General features: G+C 40.8%; 3 protein-coding genes and 1 long non-coding RNA gene across 4 annotated transcripts; all 4 read left to right on the forward strand.

Moving 5' to 3' along the window:
* The first annotated feature begins 155 nt into the window (after window positions 1-155).
* On the forward strand, window positions 156-8,530 carry LOC136431474 (dnaJ homolog subfamily C member 8-like). The gene is made up of 9 exons (XM_066422866.1): window positions 156-289; window positions 1,571-1,672; window positions 2,020-2,076; window positions 2,503-2,569; window positions 2,949-3,043; window positions 3,332-3,403; window positions 3,697-3,788; window positions 4,287-4,362; window positions 4,903-8,530. The coding sequence occupies exons 1-9, from the start codon at window positions 197-199 to the stop codon at window positions 5,044-5,046; spliced, it is 798 nt and encodes a 265-aa protein (XP_066278963.1). The 5' UTR covers window positions 156-196; the 3' UTR covers window positions 5,047-8,530.
* A 1,609-nt stretch (window positions 8,531-10,139) lies between these two features.
* On the forward strand, window positions 10,140-11,266 carry LOC136427518 (tripartite motif-containing protein 2-like). Its single transcript, XM_066416509.1, has 2 exons — window positions 10,140-10,281; window positions 10,497-11,266. The coding sequence occupies exons 1-2, from the start codon at window positions 10,140-10,142 to the stop codon at window positions 11,264-11,266; spliced, it is 912 nt and encodes a 303-aa protein (XP_066272606.1).
* A 351-nt stretch (window positions 11,267-11,617) lies between these two features.
* On the forward strand, window positions 11,618-12,725 carry LOC136427774 (uncharacterized). The gene is made up of 3 exons (XR_010754513.1): window positions 11,618-11,786; window positions 12,008-12,094; window positions 12,527-12,725. It is a non-coding gene; the product is annotated as an uncharacterized lncRNA (long non-coding RNA).
* Window positions 12,726-12,795: 70 nt separating this feature from the next.
* LOC136427605 (uncharacterized) lies at window positions 12,796-13,146 on the forward strand. The gene has a single exon (XM_066416628.1). The coding sequence runs from the start codon at window positions 12,796-12,798 to the stop codon at window positions 13,144-13,146; it is 351 nt and encodes a 116-aa protein (XP_066272725.1).
* Window positions 13,147-25,873: the final 12,727 nt, after the last annotated feature.

Genomic DNA, 25,873 nt, shown 5'->3' on the forward strand with positions numbered 1-25,873 from the left:
TTCTTACAGCTCTAACATAAATTTCGCAAAAATACCAAACAACTAGCTACTCAAAACTTCTTGATAATCGAAGAAATCAAATTTCAAAGAAAGTTTATTATTTTCACTCGGTTTATTTGGCATTTGCAAAATAATATATTTAGGCAACAATATCTGCGGGCAGCTCGGAGCTGAACGCGGGACCTTGAAGCCCAAGATGTCGGCTTACGGGAGTTCTCAGATCGGTGCCGGACCTTCTTCGGCCAATGCCGTGCCCGGGGAGCACGTCTTAGAGCAGTTTATGACCGAGGTAAGTCCTTCATACCCTGGTGTACAGTTTGGGGAGCTTTATTTGTGGTTACACCGAGGATTTCATTGTGAAAATCGAAGGAAAACACGCAATGTTTTGTGACATAAAAACGGGATTGTAAAAACATTTTCAGTGACGATGTCGACGTAAAAAAGACGTTTCTCATGGCTGTTAGACTTGCTAAAAAAAGTCCTACTACAGAGATATTGTAAAACAAATGTTCCACTCTGTTCTATAATTTCTTGCGTGTGTTACAGTTGCTGTGTTGCTGTTTTTGATTTCGTCTGTTTTCCACATGTCAGACAGTTGTTGAATATTTTCTCGACCATGCCGGCCATTTTCAACAAAACAACGAGGAGGAGAAAATAGGTCATGGCAACTAATGCATAAACAAACGTCTGTTGTCACTCAAATCACATGTACAGGGCGTTTAAACTTTAAAGGACCTTTGAATTTTACTGTTCAGGATTTATTTACATCTACCACGGATTATGTAAATGAAGTATTTGATCAACGCATTATGTAATACTATGTTCAACATGTACATACATGTATTCTTTTATGAATCACGAAAGAAATGTCCAGAATTTTTCAAGCCAAAGTTGTTACTAATTTATTGAAACAAAGAACATTTTACGTGTGTCATAGTTATGATACATGTATTTACTCTCAAACATTTATCCCTAAAAGGCCTAACCCCTAAAGTTTTTTAGGAACACCCTTCTAGATCACCACACTTTTGATTAAGTTGTAGACATGAATTTATGATTGACAATCTTCAGTGACAAATGTAAGAAATCAGAAAAGTATGTATGTTGCACATATGGAAAGTGACAAGAATTACAATAATTTACATGTTAATGTACATGTATATCTAAAAAAAAGTGATGTTTTATTCTGTCAAAAAGTAACTTAAACGTAAAAGAACCTTTTGTAATTCAACGTACATAACTTACGTTATGTCTCACACACCACAAGTCACAGTGAGTCATACTCTAAAATCCTGTTTGTGGCACGCTTCTACTAGCACATACTAGTAGCTTAGAAAAAAATGTCAGTTAGTCCTACCCTATTACTATTGGCATGAACATTTGAGAGCTTATTAATATTATGCACAACAAGATACTAGTATTAGGCTGCATTAGTGGTTCTTGTGCCCAGGTTATGAGAGAGAGGTCCCTGAGAAAGAGATCACCCTTTCCACACAGAGAATCCCGGGATGCCTATTTCAGAGAAAAGAAACAAGTAAACATGACATGTTGATTATTATTATTATTCCAGGTGAAGGAGATTGAGGTAAGAGATTCAGTTCTGACGTCCAAACAGCAGATCGACCGTCTCCTCAGGCCAGGAGCAACTTACTTCAACCTCAACCCTTTTGAGGTCTGTGTTTCCTAAAGTTTTCTTTTTTTGTGAACAAGGCATGAAATAATTGTTTTTCAAAGGACTGACATTGTGACATGTATTTGTAGTGTTCTAAATCAAATGTACATACTAGTATTTTGTTAAGGTGGTATGGATGTGTTGTTATCAATGTCCAAACCTGCAGAAGCAGTCTTTCCCCCCTAGTTTCATTTCAACTTGCTTTACAAACACTTTGTTGTAATTCTGTGGAGAATGAAGAACTTAACACCTAAGTCTACAGGCCTAGGAACTTACCATTTGTCTAGGCTCAACACCCTTTAAAAGTATTCTGTTTTTTGAATTTTGCTATATATTTGTTGTTTCAGGTACTACAGTTAGACATAGATGCCACACCTGCAGATGTGAAGAAGAGGTACAGACAGGTGAGTCCACTTGTAATTCCACAATGAAAGAACATCTCATGCTATATTCAAAGGCATTCATGTTTTACTGTAAATCATGTACCATACTATAGTTTATATCAGCAGTTTTAGTGGTGAGGTCTCACCATGAATTCATCACACCAGAAACATGTGCTCTGTCTTGCTTTGAGTTAGAATAATCTTAAAACATAAAGAACACTTCCTTTCTGTTCTTTGCGTGAAATAAAGTCCCTGTGAACTTAAATCAATTAACAGTAGTGCTATCGCAGCTAGAAAATTCATTCTACTCTTATATAAGGTTCTAAGTTGTCAGTAGTTCTTTGCATTTAGCATACATGTGTAGCAATTGTTAAGCCTTGTTTTAGGTTAAAAGAAACTCAACAACTCTGCTTGATGCATCTCTATTTTACGTAAATGTTTCCACAGTTGTCCATCTTGATACATCCTGACAAGAACCCAGAGGACCATGACAGGGCAGAGGCAGCTTTTGACGGTGAGAAAACTAAAGAGTCTTACAATGAAAAGTTCGAAAGTTACAACATATGATTAGTTACATGTACTGATAAGCAGCACCCTCTTGACCACTTTCCATGCTTTCGATGTCTCTTAATCTACTCATTCAAAGTGTCTTTTCTTTCTGCTTGAAACTCTACTTATGTTCCTACAGTTTTATCATTTCTACATGTTGTGTGAGCTTAGATTGTCACACTTTAACCTTCGTTCATGTTTGTCCATGTCAAAATACAGCCTGCAGCAATACCTGCCTCTCAAACGTAAGTGTAACGATTATCTTCAGTCTTAATGCCTAAGAATTCTGAAGGGTTCTGAAAGTGTGATCATGATGTGTGTTATTTCTTCCCCCCTCCCCACAGCTGTCAACAAGGCCTACAAGATGCTGGACAATGAGGATGCCAAGAGGAGGTGTATGGATGTGGTGGAGGAGGCCAAGGCACATGTGGACAATAGGGTCAGTTTGCCACTCTTTGTGAGCCTTTGTGACAGTTTTCAGTCAACACATGGCACAAGAAAGGTGCTACAATATAGCACAAGTTATATTAGAAAGGCAGAAATGTTCAAAATATCACATTCATAGACATATATTGAAAAACTTTCGGACGTTCAAGAAGTAGTGGTATATTTTGAGAAGTCTCAAATGTAATGTTTTTTTAAATTCTGTGCCAAGTCTCTGGATTCTTTCTACTCTTTTCTTGTATCACCTTTATATATGTGGAATTTCTTTTCTTCTTGCTTCTAGATAAAAGAGAAGAGGAAACAGTTGAAGAAGGAAGGCAAGTCCAGTACAGTAGAAGAGGATGACCCTGTCAAGGTACATGTTTGTCTATTATTTTTGTTGGGAGCTGTTTTTTTTAATATAAAGTGCATTGCTACTAGATGCAGTGATTTTTAAATTTTGATTTTTGTAATGAATATATCTTGACTTTAGTAAAATGTTCAGTTGATGGATTTTGGCAGATGGTCATTCCAAAAGATTTTATCAAGATACATGTATGGAAACATCTGTTGTTGTTTACGAAATTTGAATAAGACACTGGTTATGATATACTGTATAGATACTATAAATTGGCATTGTCATCATCCTTTGTTTTGCATTGTCCCCAGTTCAAGCATGCCCTGTGGGTGATGATGTGTAAGCTGTTTGCTGACAGAGAGAGGAAGAGGAGGGAGCAGGAACAGAGGGAGGCTGACCTAAGGTGTGTAATACGAACTCACACTTTCCAAGGCTTCTATAACACAACCTTTTAGAACTCTTTCAGGTTAGTCAAGCAAGAGGAGCCCACTCTGTAAATTAAACAGCCAATAGCAGCTGTCCTCAAAATTAAGCGGCCAATGGAAGCTGTTCTGAAAACTAAACAGCCAATTGCAGCTACATGTACTCTGTAAATTGAATAGCCAATAGCAGTTGTTCTGAAAATCAATCAGCAAATGGCAGCTGTTCTGAAAAATACACAGCCAATATCAGCTGTTCTGTAAATTCGACAGCCAATGGCAACCGTTAGATTAAACGGCCAATATCAACTGTTCTAAAGAGTTAACCGCCAGTAGGTGCTGTGTTGTTTTGAAATGTTTGATTTAGTAAAGGTACATGTATGTGCTCAAGTCAATCAAATACTTTAAAGTTTAATGTTTAAGCTGTAAATGATGGCCACAGGAAATGGCATTTTTTTAAATGTATCTTTCCTATCTTGTAGAAAACGGGCAGCAGATGAGGAGGCAGAGGAAGTAGAGAAAGCCAAACGGCAGAAAGAGTGGGAGAAGCAGTGGGAGGTGGGTATAGAATCTGTTTCATTTTATTGCCTCCGCTAAGGCTAAGAAGGTTATGTTTTTGGTGCTGTGTGTCAGTGGACAGCATTACTCGAGAAGCTGTGGATGGATCCTAATGATATCTGGTATGTGGGTAGGGGTCAGGAAAACAAAGGTTACTTTCGATAATGGGACCTCTAGAAGCTTTCTAAGTTACTGCAGTGAAGCTTCCATTTTTTTTTATTTTTCGTGTTCTGGACATTTTGTAGTCTTGTTTTTTTAGTGATAGATAGCTCTTGGAGCAAAGAGTAAGTGGTGTAGGTATTTCCCCTAGTGGCTTGCTGCGGTACTGCAGCGGAACGTCCAGTTTTGATAGCTCATATTCTGAACATGATACGGTCATGTAGAGTCATGTACAGTAGGGGTATCCTCACTAGATACCTTTAAATGCATAGAGTTAGATGTGAAAAGGTTTGGTGTGACAGGTTGTTTGTAGTCTCTGCGGTCTAAATGCTTGCCAGAAAAGTGTTGACATATTGCTTCTCCTTGCTCCTTTCCTTCCAGGCCAAGAGAGAAGAACGTGTGGACAGCTGGAGGAGTTGGCAACAGACCACCAAGCCCAAACCAGAAAAGGAGAAGAAGGTCAAGAAAGAGAAGAAACCTCCTCGCATGTTCAAACCTCCCAAACACAAGATGGAACAACGGTAGTCTTTCTATCTTTCTAAGGAGATTTTTCGCCAGGACATGTGTTAACTATTGTTCATAGTGCCTGTGCCCATTTCTGGTGATACTTTTGTAGATGACATTTGTACCTCCCCATAGTGTATTGACTTACTTGACTAGTGTATACCCTAGAAGCAGTGTTCTCGCCAGGCCTTTTCAGCATAGGGGCCCCCTATGCTGTGATTTGGACCCCCTATGCTGTGGTCTGGACCCCTATGCTGTGTTTCAACCAGCATAGGGGTGTTTCTTTCTGGAAAGAACCTTGTGACCCTTCATAGATCTTATAAAAAGTTCATATTTGGCTTTAGAATGAGGCTGTAACAGAGGAAAAACTTTACTGCACAAAATGTATCCCTCAAAATGCAGGAAATAGTGTCTCATTGGGTTATGAATTCAAAGATTTTCCGGGGGAACAAGCCGGACTCCCTACTCTGTGGTAATTTCTTCGTAGCTTGCGCCGCGTAAAGTTGGCCTTCTGTACCTGACCCCTATGCTGTGAAAAAATTCTGGCGAGAACACTGAGAAGTAATCTTAGCATTAATACCACAGCGTTCATGTACATGTGGTAAGCTAACAAAAAGCCCTCTAAAATCTTTCTTTAAGCTTTTTCGTTTTGTTTTTTGCTGGAGTTTAACCAGGGCTTGTAAATACTGTTTTGGCTCATGAAATTAAAAGTGATTCGGAGAAATTTTGGCTTTAAGCTGAGCAAGGATGGCCTGGGGCCAGCAATAATGACTTAGATTTAATCTTGAATTTGCTGTGAGAGATGGTCATGAATTTTGAACTTCTTGATGGTAGAAGAATATCAGTAATAGTTTAAGACCAGCTGAGCTGCCAAGACTCCACCAGGAGGGTACTAGAGGTCAAAACTCTCAGTCCTAGTCAGTCTTCAATGTTTAACTTCAGTTGAACAATACCTTTGCTACATACTATAAGGAGCATTTCATGTATAATCACAATTTCGTCAAATGATACAGATAACTGCTTTGCTTGTTAAGGTTTTGCCCCTACAACGGAAACTATCTCTAAGGTCCTACCTCGAGGCACACTGTTTTTTTTTCATAAAGAACTGAAATCAGGTTTTAGCACATAGCAGTGTTAAACTCAAGGGGGGATAGATCTACTGGCTTTTGATGTGGCTTGTCTGAAGACCCCCTCTCCTCAACACAAGATATTTAGAAGGGCACCCTAACTCAAAGACTTTACATTAAATTCAACCCAGAACGTATGAATGCAGCACTGTATTCACGCCAAAGCAGATTGAATTACAAGTGTTGTATGATCTAAAAAGTAGGCAGATGTAGTTTTGTATGTTTCCATCCTCTAAAAGATGTTAAGGCGTTCTCATGAAGGATATCAGAATATTTTCGCCAACAAAAGATATTTTGTTTGAGAGCCATGTCAACTTTGTAAAGTGGCGCTTATTAAGTGTTATGTCATAGCTGTCCCTGCTGACTTTCATTGATACCAATACAAGTTTGGTGCATGGATGCAGCCTTGGTAGGGAGCAAGTTAATTAGAGATTGCTTTGGAGTAGTTAGGTATCGATAACAAGTTCTTGCACAACTCGCTGTATTCTTAACCCTCCTTGAAAGGTCATACCATAAACATTTTTCATATAAGTATGAACACAAAACATGGAATTTAAACACATTAACTGCAGGGAAAGAAAAGGTTTGCTTTCAATATAATATGTCCTACAGTAATACTATCAGACCTCATTTAACTAATTTCTGACCAATTGATGATATACAATAACTTCCATAAGTGACAACATATATTAGGCCTCAATGATTCAATAAGCTGTTTCATAGATTTTTCAGTCAAAACTCAAAAGTAGGAATGGATTTACCAAAAATGCACCAATAACTGAAAATATATGCCTTCTGTTACAACTTTTGTAAATATTTTCCATTTTCCAAATACATTTGGAAAAATCATCAAGTATTGGATTGAAAGTCCTTTGTACTGTTTCTTTGAAAAAGTGACAAGAAATATGTTATGTACAATGTGTGATTTTTAGACACATCAGTTGTTTATCATTAGCATGCTATCAAGTTGAATATGAGGACATTGTCACAATCATTACGACTAGTTCTACTACAAATGTTTTCAATAGAAGAACTGTTCAAGTAGTATGCACAGGTGAATAGCAGTGTGAAGACTGTACTACTACTGTAAACTAGGACTGAAGATCTGAGTTTGGGTCTACCCCTGGTACTGACTGATAAAGATATACTGTACTTCTGTGCAATCTGGAGTATTTTACAGCAAAGAAAGAGATATCTGTATGCATAGTGTGATAGAATGTAGCTAATATCCAAGACCACACAACTGTTGTCCACCTTCTGTGTGTTATGAACATATGCAGGGCTGTTAAAAAAAGAATTGCATGAAGAGCAGTGGAATAGAGTGTTAGAGGTACATGTATGTACTACTAGGTCTCTTTGATTATAATCATATACAAGAGAATCTATGTCTTCTTTTTTTGTACTTCTTGGAATTGATTCTGATTGAGACTGATAACACCTCAGGTAACCAGATATGTAGAGGCCATGTTGGAGTTTAGTAAATCAAAGGTAGTTTTCAGACCTGCATGTGTTATCATGTCCTTAACCTTCTCCCTGCTAGGGTAGCCTTTTTGGTACCATGTTTGTGTTTGTTATGGTGTTAAGAGAAGGTTAAATCTCATGCTGCCATGAGACCTATAATGGTGTGTCACTGTACAGTAGTGACAGTACCAGAGCACAGTGGTGTATGTCAGTGTATGTTGTAAGAACCAAACCTTTGTACTTTACCACTGCCTACTACCAAAACGGACAATGCATTCTGGATTAATTCCTCATTATGACAATGACCTATATTAGTGTACACAATATCTATTTTAGCTCACATGCAAATATTGTTGATAAGTACTTGCTGTCATATTTTGTACATCATCAGATGGTATATAAACATGTTCCTGCTAAGGCATGCTGTACTCGATAAACATGTGGCGCATCCTTAGCAGCATGAGGGTTAGTACTGACATACATAGTTTATCTATAGGAACAGCCTGTATAGTTCCATGATGCTGAATTATTACAGTATCTTTTCTGACATGCTAAAATAAGCCTTGTTAACCCTTTAAAAGCTGACCAGGGCTGTAACCTTGGATAGCTTTAATTTAGCTCTCAGCAGTAAAAGGGTTAAAGTACAAGTTTACATGTACACTTTCTTTACAACTGCTAGAATGCCTTAATTGTACCATCATGTGGACTACATGTACATGCAGGTAATAACCAGGAAAGATAGGACAACTTTTTGACAATGCTCTCGAAGCAGCCATTTTTGTTTTGTTGTTACAATGACAGACTGACAGCCGTGGTTACCTTTGGACCAATTTTGTAAACCTCTAACAACCTGTACTTCCACCTTTGTGGGAGACTCTTGTACATCAACAGTCAGAAATAAAACATCTCACATTGTACAGTAGTGTCTGATGTCGTATCACTGACAGATTTTGTATCTGTGTACTTTGACTTGAGTTTGAGGAAAGAGAGAGAGAGTGTGTGTGTGTGCGTTATGTGTGCTGTTACATGTAACGTCACATGTAGTACGTTGTGGGGTCGTATGGCCCAATGGCAGCGCGTTCCGCTCAGAACCAAGTGGTCCCGGGTTCGAATCCTGCCGTGTCACCGATCTTTTGCCCTTAGGAAAGGCAGTTTACACGACTTTCCCAACATGCCAGAATGGTCGTCATCAAGACCGTGGGCATGACCCTTTGTAGTACAGTTTCTGTTGTGGCTGTGGCTTTGTCATGGTCATCAATGGAATTTATGCGTAATCTCTCCCTAATACATTAAACAAGATGTACACCGCACATGGATCAAAAGTGGCCTCTATCAACCAGTTGCAGTACTGCATCACATCATGAGAAGAACTGCCAAGTGCAGTTGTCGTCATATCCAGTTGCATTCGGTCTTTCTCAAATTTATTCCACTGCATCTTGCATCTTAAAGAAGTGGTGGCCATTCCAATGAAAAGACCAAAAACCTGTTTATGACTGTCGTTTTATATTTTCTCCTGACGACGAGAGAGCAGAATTGTAATCTGTAATATGTTGGGATTTCAGTGAAAAGAAGTAAATCCTAACTTCATCATTTTATATCATGAATACGGTAAATAACTTGGTTTCTTGTTAGAGGCCACATTTATTTTTAAACAATGCTCATTTTTTATCAACGTTACCTGCAATCAAACATAACCTTTGTTCATTAAACAGTCCTGACCAACGACGCTCTCTCTACCGCAAGTGTACAAAGTTACATCTTTACTGCTCACTCCTTGAGGCGTACTACACATGTGGCGGTCATGGCGGAGGCCGTACTTAGCCAGATCTCGGGAGACTTTAGTTCTTTTCCAACAATTTCATTGATATTAGTCATCTAATGTCTGCTGTACCGTAATCGCACAGCGGCCCGAAAGTTCAAAGTTTACCTGCATGACCTCCTATTTTACCTGAAGCGTACAGGTGTACTACTCTCCAAGCAGAGCTAGGGTTTCGGCTGGTTTTTAACGTGTTTTTAGGCGTTTTTGTCATGCCTTCTACTTTGTCATCGTTTTTGTTGTGTCGCAAACCCAAGCTCTGCAGGCAGACGGAAGCTTCAATGCCTAATAAACCTAATCACTCCAACACATAACAAGCGTTTCACAAGTTAGTGCGAAGCGTGCCCGGCCAGGCACGGGATTCCCTCCCCATGCGCCACAGAATTTCCGGCCCAGTCTCATGAAAACATGGCCACGACCGATAGACCGAGGATTATGTCCATGGTGAGACTGGGCCGGAAATTCTGTGGCGCATGGGGAGGGAATCCCGTGCCTGGCCGGGCACGCTTCGCACTAACTTGTGAAACGCTTGTTATGTGTTGGAGTGATTAGGTTTATTAGGCATTGAAGCTTCCGTCTGCCTGCAGAGCTTGGGTTTGCGACACAACAAAAACGATGACAAAGTAGAAGGCATGACAAAAACGCCTAAAAACACGTTAAAAACCAGCCGAAACCCTAGCTCTGCCTTGAGAGTACAGGTGTACGTGGTCATGGCAGAGGCCATACTCAGCCAGATTTCGGGCGACTTTCTGGAGTGTACGATCTGCCTGGAGCCCTTTAAGGATCCCAAGATCCTACCGTGTCTTCACACCTTCTGTAAGGGCTGTCTGGAGAAGTTTGTAGAGAAACAAGGTGAAGTGAAGGACAAGTTTCCGTGTCCAACATGTCGGACCGAAACTTTACTTCCGGGAGGCGGTGTCGCCGGGCTCAAAAACAACTTCTTTGTCCTGAGCTTGAGGGACACCGTTCAGGCTCACAAGAGTTTGGTCAGCAAGGAGGATGACAAAGTGCTTTGTGATAACTGTGAAGAACATGTGGTTAACCATGGCTGTGTTGTGTGTGAAGAGTCCGGGAATGCGCTCGGGGTCACCGTCGAGGCAAACGGACACGTGATCACGAAGTCATCGGCGTGGCGGAACTAAAAGAACATCTCATCACCAAGACGTCATCTGTCAAGTCAACAACTCTGCCGATGTGTCCAAAACATCACGACGAGAAGCTCAAGTTCTATTGTGAGACGTGCCAGCATCCCATCTGCCGAGACTGCACGGTACTGCAGCACAAAGACCACATGTACAACTTGCTGGCAGACGTTGTGAGCGACGTCAGGGCAAAGATCAAAGGTAAACTGAAAGTTGCCATGCCGAAAATTGAAGAATACCGAGACGTTGCAAGTGTCACCGTAAAGAAGCAGACTGAACTGGACACCAGAAGTAAGAAAGCTACAGACGACATCGATGCAGCTGCAGAGGAAGAGATCAAATATTACAGCGGCCTTGTCAGACGCAAGCAGACTGAACTGAAAGAAAAGTTAGCGGCCGTCACAGCAGCCCGTTCCAAGCAGCTCTCTGCTACAGCAGACAGTGTTGAGAGCACCTTAGGCTGTCTGTCCAGCACAGTGGACTTCTCACAGAAAGTCGTGGAGCATGGCAGTGACTTTGACGTCATGAACGTGTTCTCTGACGTCACGGCCCGGCTAGAGTCTCTGCTGAAAGGTCCAACTCCGAACATTCCTGACGACATCAGTTACGTCATGTTTGATCCCAGGACGGAAAGTGAAGGAAGGGAAATCATCCTTGGCGACATTGTCGGAACGCTCAGCAGTTCTTATCGCTAACCTGTTGACGATATTATGAAGCATTTCTTTATCAATTGCTGAATTTCCTGATTTAAGTCGGTACGTAACTTAGGCAAAGGATTAAAAACACTTTTTGTGAGAAGCTTTTTGTGTTTTACGTAAAGTTACGCCAATAGCAATGTTATGCTGCGAGATGGTCAATTTTATGAATTACCTTTTCACTGACCTTCAGAGGCTCTGTAGGATTCATTCAACGAACCTCTAGAAATCGATTATAAAACACAAACCAACGGTACTTTTTTGCCAGATCACCACCTCTGCTTTAGATTCACCACCCTGGGCACCACCGGTCGTGAACACTGTATTATTACTGTTGCCCCCTCAGATGCCTCCTTCCGCACTGCCAAGTTCACCACCCTGGGCGCCACCGGCCGCCTGGGCCCCACTACCCTGGGTAACCACTACAGGGGACAGGACCATGAACACCTGGTGACGCTACATGACGGGATACAACACTTCACTGTACCGGGAACGGGAACGTACTGCATAGAGGCGGCGGGTAGGCACTTTTTGCTAATTTGGGTGATTTCTTGGGTGATTTTAAAGACAATTTATTCAAACAAAATCACATTGTTCTCTTGAAAAGCAACATTGCCTTGGTTACCTTGCAACATTTATGCACAACAAATACTTTCTCATTTAGCAACCGTGTCTGTATCTGCTGTTTGTCATCATATTCTCATCTCTGTACTGAAAGTGATTGACATGTTTGATTGACAGGTGCTGCTGCAGGGTGGGGTCGGTTCAACCCGAAGTCCGCCCGAGGACGGGGTGCCGTACTGAGGGGAACGTTTAACTTCAAACAAGGTTGGCATTTTTCACTTCACGGTAGCACTTGTAGTAGCCTGAGTACCAGCCTTTTTAGCTTCCGTACGGTACCCAAGCTCCGCTCCTCGCCAAAACTTTGGCCGGCAGCGGAGCTTGGGTAGCGCAGCGGAGCTAGGGTAGCGGACGGAAGCTAAAAAGGCTGGCACTCAGGCTACACTTGTAGAGCTTCCAGTTGGAAACTATAAAAAACAAACAAATACGACTTACTGAAATCACACCACTTATGCATTGCATTAATTTAATGAAAAAGTGTTAATCTCTGATGGAATTTTCGAAAGAGTGTTCCATTCTGCATCACGAAACTTTGAATCAGTGGTGAAATATGGAATCATTATCAAGTAAAGCAGGAATTTTCTTCAATGAGGAAGACTTGGCATGATAATTACTGACTTAAGATTTCCTATATACCAGGTGAAACTCTGAAGATACTGGTGGGGCAAGAAGGTGCTGAGAACAAACATCACTGGAGTGTAGGAGGAGGGGGCGGCACGTTTGTCACCAGGGGAGACAACACGCCACTCATTATCGCCGGGGGTGGGGGAGGATGGAAACAACAGTCCCATAACCCCCTGTGTGACGGGACTGTGTCCACTACTGGTAACAAGAGTTACAATTATGAAGGAACTGGTTGTAGTGGAGGATCTAACGGACAGGGGGCGACAGAATGGAAGGATGACTACATGGGTGGGGGAGGGGGAGGGCTGCTGACGGATGGATCCGGAGGGGGTTCTAAACAGTCACTTGGAGGTGACAGTTGCAATCATGGTGGGGAAGGTGGAAAGGCGTTTGTGAATGGCGGGGTTGGAGGGCGTGGGCAATGTAATAATGCTGATGGTGGGTCAGGTGGAGGGGGAGGGAGTTTTGGGGCAGGCGGTGGAGGGGGAGGGGGGTACTCAGGGGGCGGCAGGGGAGAGAATTGTGACCGTAATGGAGGAGGAGGCGGCGGTTCATTTAACTCCGGTTCTGACACCAGCGGTCAGGATGGGGCAAACGATGAGCCCGGGTATGTGGTCATCACCAGACAGGTATAGAAAACAACAAACAATACTTTCAACCTTCAAGCCGACATGTCAAGAAGACTTTTAAAAGCACTTTTGGATTTACAGATAAAATGACTTTAACTACAAGTGTGTTTGTGTTATTGTAATATAAAGATGGATGTCTCCAGTTGAAATTGGTTTGTTATAACACTTTCCAAACAGCTTCACCGAGGACTGTGATATGTTTCGTTCGTTTCGTTCATTCCGAGTTGATTGGGTCTCGGGGGAGTCGATCGATTTCCTCTTCATTGATTTTGTCAAGATAACACAGTTTTATTATCTCCATGAAAAATGGAGATATTGTTTTTGGCGTGTCTGTGTGTCTCTGTGTCTGTCTGTGTGTGTGTGTGTGTTTCCGGACTATTGTAGTCAGCATAACTCAAGAACCTCTGGATGGATTACGATGATATTTGGTATGTGGGCGGGTGTTGTGAAGCCGAAATTCAAGGTCGATTTTGGGTCCCCTGGTATGTGACCTTGGTACTGCAGCAGAACTTCAATTTTTGTATATTTTGACCTGGACGTGCTGTGGTCTTGATTTTTGGGTGGCAGATAGCTTGTGATGTAATAAAGAAGTGGTGTAGGTTTGGGCCCCCTAGCAGCTTGCTCTGGAACTGCAGGGGCGTTATTGTGAAAATCTTCTAAGGAGAATAACTGAACAAAGGAACAACGGATTTCCATGATATTTTTAAGTTTGCTTTTAGTTCAGAGTTTGTAATGGTTTGTCTGCATCTAGATAATTTCCCTTTGCAAAATTGATAGTTCATCACTGATGTTCCCTGGTCAGATCAGTTCCCGTTGTGCATTTTTGTTTCAAGTCTCTATTTGTCTCAATATTGCTATCAATTCAGATGAACTGCATGCAACCCAATATGAACGTAAATTGTTCTTATACGAGATGTAACGTCAGAAATACATACAGTACTTGATATGCTATTGTTGCCAGTCCATTATGCAATGCTTGCAATTATAAGAAAGTATCATTTTGTTCCCATTCACAATGTACCATTGGTTTCAAACAAACCGTGATCTAAGAATAAACTGGTTTTATACAGTTTCTCAAGACGTCACCCGTACTTGTACTTCAAATCAGATAGCTACTTAGATTCACATCATGCTCTGCGTTATCTTACCTTGAGCCCCAAGATGCCTCTTCACCTTTAAGCAGTATCAAGTAGGAGCGACGTTCACGTAACCAGATCAATCTATCCAAATCCACTTACAGTCCAACCGTCACGGTCAGAGACCCCGGCTTAAAGTTTTAAATTGAGATTTCTCTCTATTACAGTTTGCGGGTATTAACACCCCTGGGTGTCGTGAAGAATTCCCGCAGATAAAATGCTGAGTATTCTATACTGCAGCTATTGGATTATCGGGAAATATGGATCTCAGTCCGGTTAATATAAGAAGGCTTTATGGACCAGGCAGAGCACAAATGTGATCTGAAACACACAGAGTCATATTGACCTGACTCTGGGTCAATGTCAAACATATGAATAGAGTTCAACATGGAGACGAAGGTTTGTCTTGGAACTGATATTGGTTGGTGAAATTCGAAGATAGAGAAACATTGGCGATATAGCTTCATAACGATGTGATAGAATGTTGATATGCATGAAAATATCGTCTCTGAAAGACACACTGGTGCTTGGTCCTAGAGGAGGTAATTAAGTTCGCAACGACTGAGACGTTCAAATCTGCGTTATTATCATTAAATGCATAATGCTTTTGCTGCTAGATATTCCATAAACTAATATTTCCTTTGCTAGTCACAAACAACGGAGCGAAAGAAGTACTGCCACTTTGATTTATAAAGAGCTCTAACTGTGGTCAATTCAAGACGTCTGAACGTCCTTGTCGTGACGGCATCATCCCTACCATGTTTACACTGCCAAGTCCATAAAAATTGTCTTATGTCATTGACAATGCCCAGACGTGTGGTACTGCATCACGATATTGTCAAAACAGGATCCACGCGTCATTTGGGGATATGTCTTTCTTATCTGTAATATAATCACGATGTTACGGCGGCAATTAAAGCAAAACGACTCGCCTCGGAGAGGCAAGTTCACATTTAAGCATGCATGTACTGATTACTATCAGTGCAAATGTTACATAATATGCCGAGACTGCCACTGTTGCACTTAAACTGATTATTCTTTACGTGTGTCTGAAGTTTTGTATTTCGCAGTGTAAATCTATCTTACTGTTGAAATACAGCTTGGAGGTTTGTTGCAGTGCAGAACTGTTATTGTATGACGAGCCCCCAGCTTTTTGTATTGTATATGTCATATATTTGTTTTGAATACTTCATCGAACCTGTAACTGGTATGGACGATTCAAACATACGGTCACGATAAGAGCCTTTGTCGTGGTGATCAAAGAATAGTGTGTAAACAATGAATGATGCGATTTTAATCTAAGATTCTTTATTACAACCTTGCAAGAAATGCGTGCTAGAAATGCCACAATTATATATCATTGCCATATCAAATGTGAACGCTCATCCATTTGTAGGTGTAAATACCATATCTAAATTTTTCATATTGTAAAGCAATATGTCCATGTTTACCACAGAGTCTACGCAATTATCTTATAGATCCATCCATAAGAACATCGAAATTACACACGGGACAATATCGCCAGGCTAATACTGGCGTAAATATTGCACTGATAATTGCCTCCGAGATAGATCGCCGCTCCCTCCATCTCCCGGCTTAACTTTCAGTTTACCTGATATTTCCTTACGGACAAAAGATCAATATTCCAAGGACGAAGCAAGTGGTGTTATAAAGCAGGCTGCCGCGGCCTGATACCTCCGGAACAAGGCTGAGTGGCAGCGCCGGGATTGCGGACTTTAGTAGAGCCCCACCAAGTGTCGCATTCTCTTTTTCCAACAGACAGCAGAATCCCAAACAGACAAGAGGCGGACAGAGAGAGGACACGAGAGGTTTAACTCCGTGTGCCGGCGAGGGCTTCTAGACAGGACAGCCACAAGATAGACGTAAGAATTCTATTAGAATTGCTGCTGCCGCGAAGGACAGGAAAGCGACAACAGACCCGAATATCACAGGTGAGGCAATTTTGATTTTTTAAAGATTCCAATCATAGTCGTAAGATCACTCATTAAGAACGCTATTAGTCGTGGCTCTTAGCCGACGGCATGAAGGCCTCATGCTTGGGTCTCACATTTTCTCTGTTCTCTATTTATGTCTTATCAAAATAAATAAATAAAATGAAAATTAAAAAACCTACTCAATATTCAGAATAGAAATATTCTAAGGTTGATATGAACATCAGATAGTGACCCAACATTCTTCCCCCCGATATGTGCTATTGAGTGTCCTTGGTAAGATTTACCGTGTAAAAAATTGATATGTTCCGGCTCGTGCGTTGAATACTGAAGATGACTAATTCCGAGCGATGGTAAGGTATAGTCCAGATTGTCGTTACCTAGTGTTCAATAATTGTGTTCATCCGATCCTCTTACGGTAGCGTATGTAATCTATGTATACCACCATTGCTACCATTATGCATCGTTGAGCGGTTTGATTCTCCCACTTTGTCACATACACAGGTTGATTCCTTTATTTTTTCATCTGCCCAGCGCACAAAGAGAGTAGCTCTACTCTTCTCGAGATGATATGTGTTTTTTCGCAAACACGCTCAAGGTGGTACTTTCCCTTGAAAAAATTAAGCAATGGTCTACAGTAAGGATCAGATCTACACAAGGCAATCACTCATGGCATTTATAGACTCTCAATATTGAAATCTGGCTTTGTGCTAAGTACTGCTAAGTGCGATAGGCGTCCAGGCTACTCAAGCCAGAATAAGCTCTTGATATAAAACGTCTACGCAGCTACATACCGATATACTGTATTTTCATGTAGAATTTGTATCAGATTCAGAGGTAAATTGGCAGAGTTTTGCTTTGGTGAAATACATTTTCTGAGACTGACGTGCGTCCATTTCAGTTCCCATTGTAAATCATTAACCGCGTTTATTTGTTATGTTGTTTAAAAGCGGATTCTTATGATATATCAAGGAGGTTAAAATTTCCTAATGATAGAAAAGTTTCATTGGTGTGTAAGCTGCTAGGAGGTATTATACAAGTTTAGTGCCATTAACATACACTAATGGCATTAACATTAAGGATATATGATCTATCTTATTTGGTATTCTATTCCCCATTGGCATTGACTTTGGCAGAAGATATAGGCCTAGGCAAGTTCAATATTCACAACGCATGAATTGTAATTCATATGCAGTGACATAAAGGGCATATCGTAACCCGGAATATGATATTTCTTTCAAAAACCATACTTGACCGGCCTAAGTCGCACATGTTACACCTGTAGGTGTCAACTGTCTTAAGCAGTGTGCTTGAGGTTGCCATACTACAGGGGTTTAATACCAATAAGGACTGCAGTAATAAGATTCAACAATGTATGTCTCACATCATACAACATTATCAATCATATTAACCATATTTCTGGTTCATCTTTTTCTAAACCCCCACTAGCCCTCATTACCTTCGCGACGAATGGTTTCGTCGAGAAGGTTATGCGACGGTGCTTGTCTGTGTGTCTGTTAGTGAACAGAATAAGTCGAGAACGCCTGGATGGTTTGTTGTCGTAGTTGGTGTGTCGGTGTGTATGTGGCAAATCTCAAGATGATTAGATTTTGGGCGAAGTGTTTTGCATAATTAACGAGAAAAGTGTAAAAATGTGTTCAATTGTATGCTTTACTATGCGTTCTGGTTGCGACGGGGATATTGATACGGGTAGATTGGGGGCAAAGTTGGTCATGAGGGGTCATGAGGGGTCATGAGAAACGTCAGTTACATGTACTGCAGCTGCCAGGGACAAATTGGCTATCAGCCAGCTGTAGGGCAGATACAAGAGATAGGCTTGCCCATGCAGTAATGCTTTAAAGCACTAAAACAAGGGCTCAGAAAAGGATTCACCTTAATTGCAAGCCCCAAAAATTCTTATGCACCAGAAAGCCACATCTGTCTACTTTAGAATCATGCAAAGAAAATAGACAGTTGACCAGCTCGTTCTCTCGTAACAGCTGACAGACGAAAACAATCGTCAACTTTGACCTACTCCCAGCCTGGAAGAGTCCACTCGGAGCATGTGAAACCAAACCACAAAGATATCTCCTTACACCAATTAAAAGACTGAAACATACAAATTTTGACCAAAGTTGGATATACACGGCCTTATATGAGTAAGAACAGTCATTAATGCAGTGCCACAGCATGGGAATACCGAGCATGTCTGTGTGTCTGTTAGTGAACACGATAAGTCGAGAATTCTTGGAAGGATTGTCTTGGTATTTGGTATGTTGGTAGGTCTCGATGAAACCTGAAAATGATTAGATTTTGGGCCCCCTATCGGCTTGTTACGGTACTGCAGCGGAACTTCATGTTATGATATCTCGTGTTGTGGACATGCTATGGAACTGATTTTTAAGTGGTAGATAGCTCGTTGGGCAGAGAGTAAGTGGTATAGGCTTGGGCCCCCTATCAACTTTTTTGGAACTGCAGGGGTAGGTTTTGCTTCAGACTTTGAAAGGGAATAACTCAAGAAGGGCTTGATGGAAGGTCATGATTTTTTGCATGTACATAGCTTGAGCGATGATGTACATGATTGGATACTTATTATGCAAATCAGTAACTAATTTGCATAATTAATGAGGAAAGTTTATACATTCATCAATTTCCATGATAGGACTCGCAAACATGTGACATATGTAACTGAGGAAGAGAGAAATATTAATAGATATCAGCTATGCAAATGAGAACCTCATTTACATAATCAATGAGAAAATAATATAACTCGAGATGGGCTTGATGGATGGTCATGATTTTTGGTATGTAGATAGCTTATGTGATGCTTTGTATGATTGGATGATAATTATGCAAATCAGATTATAATTAATGAGGCAATTTTAAAAACCTGCTGTGTTCCATGATATGACTATTCAAATATGTGACATTTGTAACTGAGGAAGAGAGGAATGTCAATAGATAGAAATTATGCAAATGTAGGCCTAATTTGCATAATTCATGAGAAACTACTATCATTCCATACTAGTAAATAACGGCAATTTCATACTTGTTGCATTTAGAAGTTGTGTGAATGTGAACACCATTGAATCAAATTATGCTAATAAGGAGCTTATTTGCATTATTGATGAAAAATGTTAGCATAACCTTCTTTGTTAATCTCATAATCATAACAAGGAGGTTTGGACAACTTATGTTATTTGGGTGAGGAAGATCAACTGGTATGATTTTTGATTGATGAAAAACACTCCTAATACGTCAGTCATAAAGGTCAAAATCATTTCGCGAAGGTATGAGGTCGTAGAACTCTTGTTGTGTCTGTATAGCCGGTATAACCGCCCTTTGGCGTAACACACCAGCTTCGAAGGCACGCGGCGCGACAGCAGCTGGTTATATTTCACTGAACGACCTGTCACAACTAACGTTAGCTGCCAGCGTTCTTTAGAGCTTTCTTACAAGAATGGCTCTACAGTCAGACAGTACTTGTTGGTAACGAATTCAACCCTACTATAGTTCAAGGAAAATCTTTTAACAACCTGTACAGCCTTGTGTGTAGACTTGTGCAGCCCTATAACTCAAATAACGATCTCAACACCAATATTGCCAAAGCTACTGAGACAGGATATACATGTATGAGCCGTGAACAATTCATGGACGGCAGCATTGCCAGGTCAGCCGGTAATGTGAGCTGTAGTTAAGGCTGGAATTCGATATTCCCTGGCAAGGGGCCAAGTAAGGGATACCCAAGTGTCTTCATAACCAACTCATCTTGTTAAGGTTAAGCACATATAGAGTCTTTAAGCCTGGGTTTCGTTACGATATGGCTCAGTAGGGGAATCATCTTCAACAGCGGCACCGATCCTCAAATTCGTTATAAGAATACTTCTATCTACTAAAACATGATTGATAGCTACATAAACTTGAGGTGCTGCCTATGTTTATCTAATTTGCTCTGACCCTTATATCTCTTCCCTAATGACCTCCATGAAAAGAGGCCTGCAGGCCGATATGAGCTTCTCATTAATGAACAAATGTTTTAAAAAAAAGAAGAAGTTTATCCATAGGGATTCTCCACTTTGGAGCAGTGAAAGGCTAGCAGTGATCAAATTAAGACTGGTTTTGTCTCCTGCTCATGAAGAATGTAGGGTAAAATCATTCGATTTGATTTTGGCTTGCTTCCGAAATTCGAGATGTCAATCAGTCAGGTAATCGACTAAATTCTCATTAACCAGTTCGATAACTGGTATCTAGAGCTCAGCGGCTTATCATTCAAATTAACTGTTAGATTCAGGACCTAACCTGAGTCACTATGCAGCGTTTTGTGTACAGTCAGTTTACCTAAGAGCAAGAGGATTTGCCACGTCTAGATATCATTGGTCTTGCTATACAGGTAATCATCTGTTGCTGAGACAATAAAACCTTCAGATTTGTCATGCAAAATCTTACTATACTTCATGATTCCTACTTTGCGACATTCTCTTCGTGCGTGCGTGCATACATACAAACATGACTTTTTTGTATGAATGCATAATGCCATCGTCTCCTGACTAAAGATCCCTCAGAAGTCATTATGACCATAGTGGTAGATTGAATATATACATCTCCATGGGGGAGCAGCTACCATCGATTTGTATTTCATTTGGAATAATCTTGCCTTATTTCTACAGCTGGTATGCAAGCGTGCATTGATTTTCAGCGGTACATAGAACGAAGTACGCTACGACTTCTCCAGGTGCCAGATTGGTGTCAATGTCCGTTAACACCAGTGTAAATCTATGAAGAGACTTAAAACTTCAGATTAACACAGTTGGGAAACATTTCCTACGCTGAATTATACGTTATCTTAAAATGAAACACTGTGTGTTTGGCACATAGATGCCTGTTGATGCTGATGCAAGTCTCCCATATATGATGCTTAAAACTACAGATTAGCACAGTTGGAAAACCTTACCTCCCTTGAAACGCTGTATTACATGTCATTCTTAAAACGAAACACTGCGTATCACGCACAGCGAAGCCTGATGCTGCTGATGCAAATCTCCTGTATATAAGACTTAAAACTGCAGATAAGCACAGTTGGAAAACCTTTCCTTCCTTTAAACACACGCTGTATTATATGTTATTCTTAAAACGAAGCACTGTATATTAGGCACATAGATGCCTGTTGATGCTGATGAAAATATCCTATATATAAGGTTAAAAAATGCAGATGAGCACAGTTGGATAACCTTTCATCCTTTTTACCACACGCTGGATAAGTTGTTCAAAATCATCTTTATTGCAGAGGTAAAACACAAAAGACACACTTTTAAAACCAACCACATACAAGATGAATTAATTAAAAACCTAGGCCGACCCCTTACTCAGATCAATACAAATCTGGAGGGTGCAAGGTAAAAATTATGTGCATCCGACTTCCGATACGTATATACAGGCTGTATTGCACAAGTTTAACGATATTTGAAGTATTGCACTGTTAGTGATACATGATAATAATATTATCTCAAAATGTACATAGCTCTCAACGGCTGGAAAACAGCCCGGACGGTGATTCCCACACAGGGGTGTTCCTTGCGCAATATATTGCGTAGGACGTACAAAGGGCGCAGTGCCCTAGCCTTTGTTTCAGCTTTCTAACTTCACAATCCTTCCTGCCTACAGGACACAGTGATTTCAACTTCTTAATGTTCTCGCTATTAATCCAACCCCTGCTCCCCACCTCTATTGTAACCACTGTAGCACTATATTGACTATGGGAGATTATCTCCTCCTTAAGGTTTTCGTACTTTGCCATTTTCCTATCTACAGCTGCTTGGGCATTTTGTTCAAATGGTACAGTGAGTTCAATCAGAGTCAGTTTCTGTTCAGTTGTGTTTTGTATGGTAATGTCCGGTACTAGGGAGGTAGGCAGGATGTCCGGGGGTACTGTTGTGTGTGTCCCGCCCTCTAGGACGTCAGGACTCAGGTCACATCTTATTGTAACTGGAGTCTCCGTCATGGAGTGCCAAAGCTGTAGAGCAGTTACCAGTTCCTTCAGCACACTATTGTGGCGCCAAGTGTATCTGTCCGTCAGCGCCACTGGACAAGCATTCAGGACGTGACGAAGTGACTGATGACCTTGACACAATGGGCATTTTGTTGAGAGGAGCTTTCCCCATCGGACTAAGTTGTCCCGAGTTGGGAGCCAGTTGATCATCCCGTTCACAGCGAACTCGAAGACGCCTCGGGGGGCATTGTGCAAGGAACTTCTCCAACTTAAGTCAGTTCTTTCGGCTTCCAGCAGTTCTGTCCATCTTCCTTGTACCATAATTCTTAAAACTAAAAGCACTGTATTAGGCACAGGGATGCCTGCTGATGCTAATGCAAATCTCCGACGAGGCTTAAAACTGCAAATTAGCACAGTTGGAAAATATTCAATCATTTTTACCACACCCTGCAGTATACGTTATGTTCAAAGAAAAAAGTACTACAAGGCACACGATTCGTAGAACTGGTCAGACTAAATAATGGTGAAAAATCATGAATGTCTACGCATACAATGGGTGCTGAGTCGGCAGACCTTTGACTTTGAGATCAACAGCGACAGGTCGTGATATCATGACGTATAGCTGAGTCAGATAGGGGTGCGAGCTTAGGGTCTAGTCGGCCGTTAGAGAGATGATTACGTAAAAGATTAACGACCTAAAGTTGACAGTTGGACATTGCAGGTGCATCTAGGTCAACCTCCTGATTACCTTACTGCTTACAGGTTCCATGATTCGACATTCGAACGGACCACGCTGGGTAGATTTGTGTATTCATTGATTCATTTGTAAAACCACACTTCTACACAGTGAGTGTCTTTCTTGAGATATATGTTCAATGTTTAAACCAAATTCTTAATCCAAAAAGACACCTGAATGCAAAATGCTGTGTGTAATTGATGTTCTAGAAGACTTTGTAACAGTAGATATAAATGAGCAACAAACATCACTTTAAAATACATGTCTCCAACTTGTGGTAAAATGTACCATTAGAGAAAACTGTTGGAATGAGCAGCGTTATTTTTGCTTGATATTATATAGAATAGGTCTACTTTCCTTTGAACTCAAGTTGTAACGATCACGTTGAATAGCTGTAGGAGCTTTAAAACAGCAGCGCCGTAATGCCGCTGTATGTCTTTGTCGAATTACGTGGCACCCTACGACTGCGGTAAGAATAAAACACAGGCTGATTTATTGTGAACGTCAACGGGAAAAGAGGAGTATTCGTTAAACAGTTAGTGCAGATAGACCAGGACGAAGCAATTACAGATGCGCCCCGTTGGTTTTATTGTTCGAGTCTGAGGACATTCTTCTCCACCAATGAAACATGATTGTCAGGAACTTCTTAAGGCTTCGTTAGCAGTAATATGCTTTCGTCGCGGCTGTAAAACTCCACCACTTTTTGAGGCTAACTTCGCAAGGACAATACATGAAAGGATGGATAACATGCATGTTAAACGTGTCCTGAAGCATCATAAATGCAAGTTCATGCATGTGCCATTGGATCAGAACACTATTCATTAGAATCGGTCTGCTGTCCATCGGAATAATAGCGTCTCTGATTATGTGATTTTTACGGCCATGTTAATCTATATAATAGATCACCGGCTCTATATGGCCATCAAAACGCCAGACATATCCGCAATAAATGTTTGTTTTATTTGATGTGATAATTATGTCACTTGTGATATGTGGAGAACATTAAGGAGGCCTAGAGGGTGACATTTTGGTGGATTCTGGAACAAAGAAAGAATGAAGATCTAACAGTACTAGTTCGATTCATTTCTTACATTTTCCTTGTAAGGAATGAGAGACTTGAAGAGAAATAGAAGAAGTTCTGCTTCCAGCAAATTGAATGGACACATTCTGATCACGTCGACATACGTGAAACATTGTTTCAAAAGATAAGTCGTTATAATTTGTCACTCGGGGCGAGTTTATAGGCGTGACGTTCGTTTCTGCGCCTAAACGTCCTATCAATGTCTTTACACCCTGGGGGAGAACTTTGCAACAATGGGCGTTATCTTAAACTGTAGTGTTCGGATGAAGAATAATATCAAATACAACACAGGCGGTCTAATTACACTAATAAACTGTGTCATCACTGCGTGAGTGAAGACTATAAAAGTAGAAGATACGGATATGAACGATTGTGGAACTGAGTGTGTGAAAGTTTGCAGAAGTGTAGAGGTCGCTTTAATGGCACGTCTGTAGAGGGGCGACAGCGGTAAGCTTGTAGCATTTCCGTGTACTTTATAGTAAGTCCCGTTTCCTTTCAAATCTGTAGTTTTTTCTATCCGGTCTGGTTGTAATGAGGGCCTTTATATTGGCCGACAAATCAATACTGGATGGACTGTCTTCTGGGCAATTTATCCACAACTTCCGTTTCACTATTGCCCTAGAAATCCGTTTGTTTCTAATGAACCTCTGCTACTCCCGAATTTGGTGGCCTTGTCGATACGATGTACGTTGTCTATCTATCTATCTGACATACAGCCAATGTTGACCATTAAGAGCTAGCACGTTGGCTCAAATCTGATAGATTTTGGCCATGCATTTCGGTAATAACTCCTCGAGAGGATAGGACTAGCCAAGACGGATACATAACAGGCACATTAAGCTGCAGAAAATTGGCACGGTGTGGGTATCTTCTGTGAAATATGATATTCCAGTTGTACTTTTGTTTTTGCAATTCCATGAATTTGCCGAGGCAAACTTAAGATCAGTATAGAGGGTAACAAATGTAATTTATGTATGAAAAAAAGCCGTATCTTCAATGTTCAGCTGTATGAATTACGTAGCAAGGCTTCTGTAAGCGTTTGAATGGTTTGAAGAGTGCTAAGCTAGATGTCTAGTTATTGAATGGAAGGTTTTATTTATTGTTATGCTTTTTTTATTGTTATGCTTTTTTTCGAAGCATGAAGCGTTTTAGACTTCTGAAAGGCATTCGATATCGTCGCTCATAGTTGAAGGGACAAGAGCACATATTTGCTCCGTCTTATGATAAATCTGTATATCGGCGAATCCTCAGATTTATGCAAAGCAGCCGTGGATCTGATTAAGGCCGTATCTAATGACCTGTCACGCGCCTTCACGTCTTCGCTCCATCTTCGTGTCATCTGATATCTCGACGTCCCAAAGTCATCTGTAGGTCACTGTCTGTGCACGATGTCACCGGTACGCGGTAATGGACTAAGTGGGGTTAAGTGTACTGTTATGTTACAGTTAATCAGTTCGATCACATCGTGAAGAGTTGTGCTGCACGGGTCTGGATAATCACACAGGCGCGGAGGGATGTCTTGAAGTCTCTTGTGTACTTACCATAGACAGGATTTACTGTATCTGTATCTCTTTTTTTTAACAAATAGTTTTTCGAATTAACCCATGATATGCTTCTCCTATTCCTTCCTGTTAGAATACATTGCCCCAACAAACATTAAGAGACATTAGATTGGGCATGTTTTGCATTCAAAACTTGTTTGGGATTAAAAGAAATCAGACACTTTCAAGGGAATAAGGCTTCTTTAATTGCTGAACTGTTCCAAACTTAACGGCGCAGTTGACTTAGACGGATATCTTTGCTGACAACAATAACCTCAAGGCGGGTATAAGGTATTTATTT

Source organism: Branchiostoma lanceolatum, chromosome 1, assembly GCF_035083965.1.
Source record: "Branchiostoma lanceolatum isolate klBraLanc5 chromosome 1, klBraLanc5.hap2, whole genome shotgun sequence".
Taxonomy (NCBI): Eukaryota; Metazoa; Chordata; class Leptocardii; order Amphioxiformes; family Branchiostomatidae; genus Branchiostoma; species Branchiostoma lanceolatum.